General features: G+C 40.9%; 1 protein-coding gene across 1 annotated transcript in view; it reads left to right on the plus strand.

Moving 5' to 3' along the window:
* The window catches only part of PDGFRA (platelet derived growth factor receptor alpha), a 54,622-nt gene extending 44,253 nt beyond the window's left edge, over window positions 1-10,369 (plus strand). Inside the window, exons 16-23 of the mRNA XM_019526254.1 lie at window positions 115-281; window positions 1,424-1,539; window positions 2,352-2,474; window positions 3,013-3,124; window positions 6,730-6,829; window positions 6,955-7,060; window positions 8,482-8,717; window positions 9,863-10,369. Coding sequence (XP_019381799.1) covers window positions 115-281; window positions 1,424-1,539; window positions 2,352-2,474; window positions 3,013-3,124; window positions 6,730-6,829; window positions 6,955-7,060; window positions 8,482-8,717; window positions 9,863-10,010 — 1,108 coding nt within the window. The 3' untranslated portion in view covers window positions 10,011-10,369. The remainder of the gene's footprint in view (window positions 1-114; window positions 282-1,423; window positions 1,540-2,351; window positions 2,475-3,012; window positions 3,125-6,729; window positions 6,830-6,954; window positions 7,061-8,481; window positions 8,718-9,862) is intronic.
* The last annotated feature ends 311 nt before the right edge of the window (window positions 10,370-10,680 follow it).

Genomic DNA, 10,680 nt, shown 5'->3' on the forward strand with positions numbered 1-10,680 from the left:
AAAATGAAGAGAAGAGAAATTATGGGTTTAGAGCGAACCACCATCCAGAAATTGATTGAAGATGTCATGTGAAATATTAATGTATCTACTGGGCAATGCTTGTTTATATTTCAGTTATGTAATTTTATCCTTTGAAAACAATGGAGAATACATGGACATGAAACAAGCTGATACAACCCAGTATGTGCCCATGCTGGAAAGGAAGGAGGGTTCTAAATATTCTGATATCCAGAGATCTATGTATGATCGACCTGCTTCATACAAGAAGAAATCCATGTCAGGTAACTAAGAACTCTCTCTTTTGTATTCATTGTTATTAAAAACACATTGCTACAGAAACACACATATTATCTGTGTCCTCCTCATGGCACTGGACTTTCTCACCTGTGTCATGTAAGGCTTATACTGTTTAAATTTAATGATAGGAGCTTGTGCTCCATCAGGAGCAGAATGGATAGAGTTTTGTTTTTGTTGTTGCTGTGAAGTATGAGTGGCTACGCTGCATGGCATGAAGGTATTCACAGAGTCTTTCATGGCAACAGTTTTTTGTTACGTTTATGTATTTTGCAAATTTTTGAGCAATAGGACCAAGTAATAATAACAATAATCTATCTTTTTCTGTTTCCATTTACATTTCGCTTTAACTGACACTTTCCAAATAGAGAACACTCCCAAATACTTTCCTGCATTATGTAACGAGGGCAATGAAAATGTCCCATTCCCTATCCCTTTTCTCAGCAACTAAATGCATTGCTTCCGAAATAGTCTTGATCACTTCTGGCATTGGGACCTAAATCATATCCAGATCCAGAATTAGATGGTAGACTAATGCACTGTTGCTTTGATCTAGGTTAGCATGGCTGAATGAATGACTGGATTTAGTCTGCATTTTGCTGTCATTTTTCATAAAAATGAAGAACTCTTGCCATAGAATTCCTGACCTTTTTTTGATAGTATTGGACATGTCCCAGTGAATGCTTGCTGAGAAGCATAACAGTGCTCAGCAAAAGTTAATGGTAAAAAAGGTACATACATGTACAAAAAAAAGTAATGAAGTTACCATCTCTAAATCAGTATTTCATTTTAACCACAAATTGAATAGGAAAAAGCAACCCATGTAATATGCTGACAGCTTTTTTTAAATTTAGCATTTTGCTATAATCCTCTGGGAAAAATTATATACAGAAAAAAACAAACCTTATATTTGGTACTGGAAATTTCTTTTTAAAAAAGAATGTGGTATGTGTCAGCAACTAATACAAACATACACAGGAGTTAGTTACTCTGAGAAGACCGTCTTGGCCCATGATACTCTGTTAAAGTCATTAACTGAGCCTCACAGAAAGTAGAAAGAATTGGACATTTTTTTCACAACTTTAAGAAATGTTTATAATGCAAGCACATTTTTACCTTTTTTTAACAGAATCTGAAGTCAAGAACCTACTTTCTGATGACAGTTCTGAAGGCCTCAGCCTACTGGACTTACTGAGCTTCACCTATCAAGTTGCACGGGGAATGGAGTTCTTGGCTTCTAAAAATGTAAGTGTCCCTGAGGAATACAACAGGCATGGCCTAGTTCAGGGGTCTTCAACCTCTGGCCTGAGGGCCAGTTCCAACACTCAGAGCCTTGTGATCCAGCCTGTGGGGATCCTGAATGGTCCAGAAATTTGGTGGCAAGGGATCAGTGGCAATTAAGGCTGCCACCACTTTCCCACTGCCACATTTCTAAGCCTTGAGAGTCAGATGACATGGCCTTCTTCCCATGTAGCTTGCAGAGAAGGTAGGACTGGGGCAGTGGGGCCCAATCTGCCACAAACAAGGTTGAGGCTGGGGCTGGGGCAGGCACAGTGGGCCCGATGTGGTGCTGGGCCCTCAGCTGCTGTTACTTTAGATAGGGCCCACACACTGTATCTGGCCTGCGAATCCACCTTGCAGTTCTCATCTGGCCCATGGGCCAAAATGTTGGGTAGCACTGGCCTAGTTTCAAAGCATGCATTTATTTTTTTTGGATTGAGAGACACAGCTAAAAGGAAAGGCCTTTTTAGGGTTCTAGGCACTTTTGCCATTAACTTGAAAAAAAGGATAAATGGGATATACAAAACAAAGGCAGCAGCACTCTTCTCCCATTATGTCCTACAGCAACTGCCAGTCAGGTGTGTATGGCAAACAAGAACTACCCTCCCCCACCAGTTGTCCTTTGCAAATAGCTTCACAATAGGAGGCCCAATTTATATTGGCCCCAGTAGGTTAACAAGTCTACGCCTTTTCAGGGAGGGAGTTGTGCATTCTTAAGGAAAAGGGCTCTCATGGGAATTTGTATCTCTAAAATGATTTATTTTCTTTTCATGCAGTGTGTGCACCGTGACTTGGCAGCTCGTAACGTCCTTCTAGCTCAAGGAAAAATTGTGAAGATCTGTGACTTTGGTCTGGCTAGGGACATCATGCACGATTCCAACTATGTTTCCAAAGGCAGTGTATGTACTTCTTAATCTTTTTAGTTTAGAGGTGATAAGTGTCAGCTTAAAATGCCATTTATAATTCTTCTGCTCAACATTTGGTTACACTAATTGATAGTTGGATGAAAACTCTGGGAATGATTTTTCTTCAGTTCATTAATTCACATAACTTAGTCTTCTGGAATGATGAAAAGTCCTTGGACTCATCTAGAGTTTTTCAGGCTGAAATTTTCATTGGCAAGCTCTGTGACTGGTTAAATTACTAAGGGATTGTCACTGTGATACATACAGCATACCATATCAGTCAGTGACTTCTTATATCATGTCCTTAATCAGCTGGGTCATTTGCTAATAAACTAGCAAATCAAATCCTTGGATTAGATTTTATGAGGAGGAAGCAGTTCATCTCATAATCATTTCATGTTTATTTGAAGAAAAATAATTACTAACCATTTTAGCAAATGTCTACTTATTATAGAAAACCTTGTTCATGCTATCAGACAGATCATCCAGTGTGCTGAGGAGAATTTAATGATTAATGGGGTTTTTTTTTTAGACATTTCTTCCAGTGAAATGGATGGCACCTGAGAGCATTTTTGACAATCTGTACACAACATTAAGTGATGTCTGGTCTTATGGCATTCTACTGTGGGAAATATTTTCTCTTGGTATGTACTATAAGGACTTCCTTATATGCAATAATTAAGCTTATTGAGTTTGTAATGCCTTAAAGTACTGTAAACCCTACAGTATTGATAAAATACCTGTGGTTAATTATTGTTAGTTATTTATATTATATATATTACTGGGATCAAAGTCCTTATTGAGCTAGATGCTCCATCTGTGCTTATCTTTATTTACAGCCAGTAAAAAGAAGTGAGGTGCAAAAGGGCTGGAAGTGAGAAACAAAGAATTGTGGGATTGTTGCTTGTGGTCTTCCTGTATTTGAGGCTTCCACAATTGGCAGGAACTGTTGCTGGGAGTTAAGAAACACAGTTTATAGTACAGACAGTTAGCGAACATGAGCTTTAGGCTAGGGTCAGACATTACAAATAAACCAGTTTAAGTGATCAGAAACTGGTTTAAACCTGTAACAGAACAGATGTTCAGTGCACATAAACTGAAAATGGCTGAAACCAGTTTGAGATAAACCTGGTTGAATGTAGTGTCAGGCATAACTAATTTGGGTCAAACCAGTTTATGCAATGTCTGTCCCAGCACCAGACACCCCCAGCATCCTGGCATGCTCTCTGGGTTGGGTGGAGTTCCCTGCTTCACAGCAGAGCTGGCCTCTCCCCTCTGCTCCCTGGCTGGACCTTCAGCAGAGACTGCAGGCTGCTCCCCCACAACTCCCTCACCACTCCCTGCTAAGCAGGAATTCCCCTCCCCTCTTCCCTCTGCCTTGCTGAGAGGTGTCTGTGTATTAGCTAGCAGACCACATGCTGGCTATGGTCCCTGCTGTAGCAGATGGGAAAAAAGGCAGAATCAACAGGTAGCTGGTAATCTGTTATTTTCTTCATGGGGTGATAAGCACTGAGTTAGGGGTGATAAACACAGTTATTAATTCCCTGCTGGGATAATGGGAGCATCCTGCCTTGCCCTTGCCATGCCCCACCCCCCCTGCTCAGTGTTGTTGAAGGGAAGGGAGGGCTGCTTTAGCCGGCATGTCTGGGATGTCTCAGCAGTTACAAACTGATTTAGCCTAGCCAGGTTAAACTAACCTGCAAAGATTGAATCAATTCAGACTCAGGCTTTTTGAATGTCTGTCCCTAGCCTTAGAGTCAACTTAAGGTCAAGTCCAAGTATTTATATAGACATAACTATATAGAAAACATAAATTTGTATCAAAGCATCAATCAAGTCTAAAGCCATTAAAAAGAATGAGCATTCTACTGATAAATATGTATACTGTTATATATGCTATATAAATAATGGATCCTTTCTAGTATCCTCCTGTCAATTTTTAGAACCTAGATCTGATGCCATTTTGGTGCCTTACAAGTAACAAATAATATTGCCAGTAATTAAGTCAAACCGCTGTGGTCTGCCATAAATCTTTGTTGGGAGTTAAAGAAAATGCTCATTATGGCCATGTCCACATGTGATGTGGACATTTGGTTCCCTGGGGAAACTAGTGGCGGTGCACCTTGCACTGCTGCTAGTTGTCCCTGGGGAACGCTTATGCCACATGCCATCTGGTGTGTGGTAAGTTACCCTGGGGGCAGTAGGGGAGGCTGGGGCTATCACTGGGCTGGCCCCAGCAGCCCTACCTGATGTCCTGGGGGCCTCCTGGGGCTGCAGCAGCAGCAATTCTGCCACGCAGAGCCTGGCTGGCAGCTGCAGCGTGGTTCCAAATGGTCCAGCTCCACTCTTGAGCAGCCAGTGCTGCCCCTGTGTGCACTACTCTGCTTTTTTTCTCCACAGGTTTTTCTGACCCCTGGATATCCAGGGGTCCAAAAAACCCTCCGTGCTGCTCCCTTGCAGTGTGAGAACAACTGAACGTGTGGTATGTGGTGCTGCAGATGTGCCTGTGGTATCACATACTACATGGCCACACTTGTCTGGACATGGCCTATATGTGTATGTATGATAACATATTTATATTTATTTGCAGTTTTAAAGCAGCAATTAATCCTTAGCTCTTGTTGCATCACAAAATTTAAATGAATAATATACAGCACAGTAGTAATAAATTCAGAACATTGTTAATGGTTTTCTGATATCTAGTTTAGCCTCCCTATCCTTCATATAAAAGACATTCTTAGCACTCTTCAAAATATAAAAAAAATCCATTTCAAGAATATTAATGAGATGCCTTAATTAGGAAGCCTTCCCTGATCCAACTTTCATGTCCAGCTTTTCAAATGCCCACCAGAAAATATATGCTGTTTCATAACTGTCTGTTTGGGGTTTAATTATATATATGTTTTTTCATATACAAGTCTGCAGTGTGATGCAGCCATGCAAAAGGCAAATGCAGTTATGGGATACATCAACAGATGCAAGACACAGGAGCTGATAGTGTCTCTCTACTCAGCACTTGTTAGATCTCATCTAAAATATTGTGTGCAGTTTTAAGCTCAATATTTTAAACAGGATATGGAAAAGTTAGAGAGAATTCAGAGGCAGGTGAGAAAAATGATAAAAGGCTTGCAAGGCAAGTATCAGGAAAAACCTCTTCACTGTTAGAATAGTGAGGCCAGGGAATAGACTGCCTAGGCAAGTTGTGGATTCTCCATCATGAGGTGTTCAAGAAAAGGTTGAACAGCCACTGGTCAGGGATGTTCTAGGCATAGTTATGCCAGTGTTCTACTATGGGTATTTCCCATGTTTCTGGATTTTGCTGGTGGATGCATGGGGCTTGGAGGAATTTTTTACCCCTCCTGCTGCTACATGTGTCAGGGTTTTTTTAAACCTTTCTCAGAAGCATTGGATTGTGGCTGTAGACAAGGCTGAGGATTTTGACTGGGGTGTGCCAATGTTCTTGCTGGGACTAAAACCTGGAGGTTCCTTGCTGGAGGGACTTGAGACTGATTGCCACATTAGGGGTCAGAAAGCAATTTTTGATTGGTATGGACTGTAGGTTTTCTTGCTTTTCTCGGTAGCAGGGTTATGGCCCTCTTTCTGGTATTTCTTGACCATATTTTAATAACTTTTGCAGCAGCAGGATGTTGGCTGCCATGGTCCCTCTGCTTTGCCTGTGGCAGATTAGGGTGTTATGTCTTGTGTCATGTTTGGGTCGTGTACAGTTTTGCTAGGAGGTTAGACAATGGATTTGTATAGGATGGTTTAGATAGGGAAGATTCTACCTCAGGCAGGGCCTTGGATTAGATGACTTCCAGACATTCCTTCCAGCCCTACTTCTCTATGGGTGCCTATAAATGCGCCTACTCAAGCAGGGGAGGGTGTTTTAATTAGAGTCGTTTCTGGAGAGCTAGTCTAATTAAAATGTCAAAGTATCACATGTATTAAGCTACCACAGGTTTAAAAATGGTTGCAGGACAGTTTAAAGCTCCTTCAACAAATTTTAGTTAAAGCACTCCAGCAGTCATTTTTAAACCTGTGGGGGCTTATACACGTGATGCTGTGGTGATGCTGGAGAGTTCTAATTCGAATCTGGAACAGACTTGATTAATTAGATCTAATCCAATTAGAATACATTGGGTAAAGGTACCCAGTGATTCTGTGATTATAACACTACAAGTATTCAAATAAACAATGTAAGAGTCACTCCTCACTGTTGGTGCATTTGTATTGTTGTTTTGACCATTAGGTGGCACACCTTACCCTGGAATGATGGTTGATTCTACTTTCTATAACAAGATAAAAAGTGGCTACCGAATGGCAAAACCTGACCATGCCACCAATGAAGTGTATGTATGCTTTTTTCCTCTCTCCTAATTTGGACTAAAATAATAATTTATTTTATTTTTCATCACTTTGTTGGCTATTTATTGCAACTTGCAGCTGGTTAAACTGGATTCCACCTTATTTTCAGGTATGAGATCATGGTGAAGTGTTGGAACAGTGAACCAGAAAAAAGACCTTCTTTTTACCATTTGAGTGAAATTGTTGAGTGTCTATTGCCTGGAGAGTACAAGAAGGTTTGCCTTTTGGAATTTTCATTGTATTTTGTCTGTACCGGAAGGGTTGTAACTGCTATTCAGACAACCTGAGCAATGAGCAATTTGTGTGTGTGAATTAAATGATTCAGATAGAGTAAACAGTTATGAAAACATGAATGTTGTTGATAGAGACTAGTTTTACAATATTACTTGAGAACAGTATCCATTTTCAACAGGCATCAATACATCTGAATCCTTCTGATCACCAAAGAGATGGTTTTACCTATTTTATAGATTTTCTTTAAGGAAATGCAAGAATCCTTAAAAAGAAAAAAAGATATCAGTTGACCTGTATGTATAATCCCACTCAGCATCCACAAACCCTCTCTGTTCATACTTTAATCCTTCATGCCAAGGCTCCTCTAACTGAGTCTCCTTTATTTCTTTTCTTTTCTAATTAGCCTGCCCAAGGAACCATATAATTGCAGCAACATAGCTTCCATTTTAGGATGCAGTATATGTAGAATAGCACAGCATGCTTGAGGGCACCATTGCCAGGCACAGTAAACTTACTGTATAGGTGTGACCTAACACTTAAGTGGTAATCAATCTCATGGCCTAAGTGCTCACTGAATTTAACATCTCCCTATATGCTTTACAAGTGCCAATCAAAAGATGCCATAATTTGCCTGCACACAGGTGCTAGTGCGCCAAAATACACACATGTAATGCATATAGGCACTACTTTGAAAAGAAACATAGACATCTTTCTAATATTAGCAGTGCGGCCCTGCACCCAGGGCAGCCATGCAGCACCTGGGGCAGCACTGGTTCCTGATGTGCTGGCTGCTGCTGTGGCAATACCTTCTTTTGCACCCCTCCCCAACAATAGCAGCACCCAGGGCTGCTGCCCCAGTTGCCCTACTTTAGTTATGCTACTGTAATAGTCTATTTTAGAGGTCAGCAACTTTTTGCTGCTATGGACTCAAACTTGTGACCCAGCTTCCTACTGTGGGCTATAAATCTCCATCCCCTGGAGAGCTAAAGCTTCCTGTACTTACCTCACTGAACATACCTAGCTTCTCTGCAGTGAGGTTAAGCACAGGCATGAGAGAGCAGAAGGGAAGGTTTAGGAGAAGGTGGCTGCAGAGGAGACCAGTTGCTAGGTGCAGTCACATGTTGTGTGATTCCCATACCACCCAGGCCAGGCTGGATCCAGTGGGTGGGACAGAGCCAGCCATAGCATGTGGGTTGCCAGTCCCTGGGACATCTCATGCTGGGATCCTGGTAACCCAGGTGCTCAGACATCAAAGCCTCAGGCACTAGCACTGTACCTGCTTACAGGGTAGTATCATTCTTTTTCTTTTAGTTCATGAGGCATAGCTAGCTGCAGAAGGTGACTGAATAATTGAGGCCTCATTGTAGTGCATCATATAACATTTTAAAATGAAAATTTTCAGAGCTATGAAAAGATTCATCTGGACTTCCTGAAAAGTGACCACCCAGCTGTCACACGCATGAGAGGGGACTGTGACAACACCTATATCGGTGTCACCTACAAGAATGAAGACAAACTCAAGGATAGGGAGAGCGGATTTGATGAGCAGAGGCTGAGTGCTGACAGTGGATACATCATCCCTCTGCCTGACATTGACCCTGTATCTGAAGATGAGCTTGGCAAAAGAAACAGGCACAGGTAGATGCTGTTTTCAGTTTGTTATATGCCAGAGACTATCTCACTGACCACATTTTCTTGTACCACCCAATTCTGGCCCAGTTTCTGATGCCCTTAGTTTTATTGAATAGTACCTTACTCTAAAAATAGCTCAATTGGCATCACTGAGACAACCTACAGAACAAGAGTGGGCTCTATATGACTAGTTACAGTGATTTCAATTGGGCAGTCCATCAAGCCAGACCTTCATTGTGGACTAGAACCTAGTTATGTGAAGGACCACCCTCTTCCTCAGCTGTGCTGCCAAAGAAATGGGGTAGGTGTTAGGATGTTCCCTCTGACACTCTTTAGAACTCACTTTCCAGCTAGATACAGGATAGCACAAATAGATTGACCTGCACACACTTGAAAGCCCATTTGTTTTCGTCAAAGATAAATGGCTTGAAGCAGGATTTTAAGGTATGTGAGTGATTTACTGTATGTGAGGCCTTCTGGTACTCATAGAAGGGGTCAAGCTGCTCCAGGTGTTCTTATGTGGGGGTTTGGATGGCAGAGTGCCTGAAGTCTTTAGGTGGGCTCCTTTTCATGGAATCTGATCAATCTAAATAAATACTGTGCTTGATGTAAATGAGTGTGGCCAAATCTAGGTTTAGCTGGCTAGTAACATTTTCAATAGCATTAATTTATACTTAGTTTATAATAAAGCAATCATAGGAAGCAAAATTGTGGACCTTTTGGATTATAAGCAAGAGATGTAGGACTGACATCACTACTGACTGGGGGAAGGAGTCTCTCTAAGCACTTACGGTCTCTTTATGTTTTGCCATCTTTCCCCAAGCTTTCCAGTTACCTGACTTTCCCCAACTTTTTAAATTGGACAGCTGTCATCAACACCTCATTGTTCTGTTGGGGGCTTCTTTAAAGCCAACTATTTCTTCCATAAATACTGACTGAATGAGTTTGCAGAAGGTGTCCTCAAGAAAGAGTTATGAACTTGCTCACTTAAATTCAAAGACAATTAATTATCCTTTGGTGACTTTCTCATACAAGATGTCTATCTTGAGACACAGGTTTCTAAGATTACCAAGTTGTTAGAAAGTCTGTGCCGAGACTTGTACTATGTTTATTACTCAGTGTATAGTTCCTAAGTGTTTTGTCTCTTACAGTTCCCAAACATCTGAAGAAAGTGCTATTGAGACTGGTTCCAGCAGCTCTACCTTTATCAAGAGAGAGGATGAGACCATTGAGGACATTGACATAATGGATGACATTGGAATAGATTCCTCAGATCTGGTTGAGGACAGCTTCCTGTAATTCTCATGGAATCAAAAAGGACATCTTCAAGCTATGTAAAAAGGGAAGCTGCCGTACAACTTACAGACTATTACTCCAGAGAGAACCACTTTACTGCAATGCAAAGGATGTGAGGAGAGTTTGGATATGTAAAGAGAAGTTCCCAGTAATGAGCATCATCCTGAAACAGTAAGAAGTTGAAATTAGCTTTTTAGTGTTGCTTCTTGCGTACTTCAGTAGCATTTCAGTGTGGTTTGCAGTCTGAATAGGTAGAAGGACAAAGGAAAAGGCCATAAACAGACCAGCTTGTGTTTCAAGGGCATTCATGACTCCGATGGATAGAATTTCCACTGCAGCAAAACTTCACTGTTGTAATTATGTATATAAACGTCTCCTCAAGGAACTTTTGAGGTGCACATTGACAATACTTTATGGACTATAGAAGAGATCACTCCTGATTTTTGTATACTTCCTTCTTTATTCTCAATGTCAGCTGCTGTTAAACTACCACGTGAATGAAGTACATGCAAAAACCACTTTTGAAACATTAAGGTACTGACTGGCACTACATAATATTATACTTTTTACAGTTAATGAAAATAAAAGAGAATAATAATAATTAAAAAAACCTTCTATAATAGGGGTTAGAAGCCTAGTAAGTCTTTATTAACTGTAGAAGATAGCTGTTGCA

This window comes from Gavialis gangeticus, unplaced genomic scaffold (assembly GCF_001723915.1).
Source record: "Gavialis gangeticus isolate Ggan-Ray unplaced genomic scaffold, GavGan_comp1, whole genome shotgun sequence".
In the NCBI taxonomy this organism is placed as follows: Eukaryota; Metazoa; Chordata; order Crocodylia; family Gavialidae; genus Gavialis; species Gavialis gangeticus.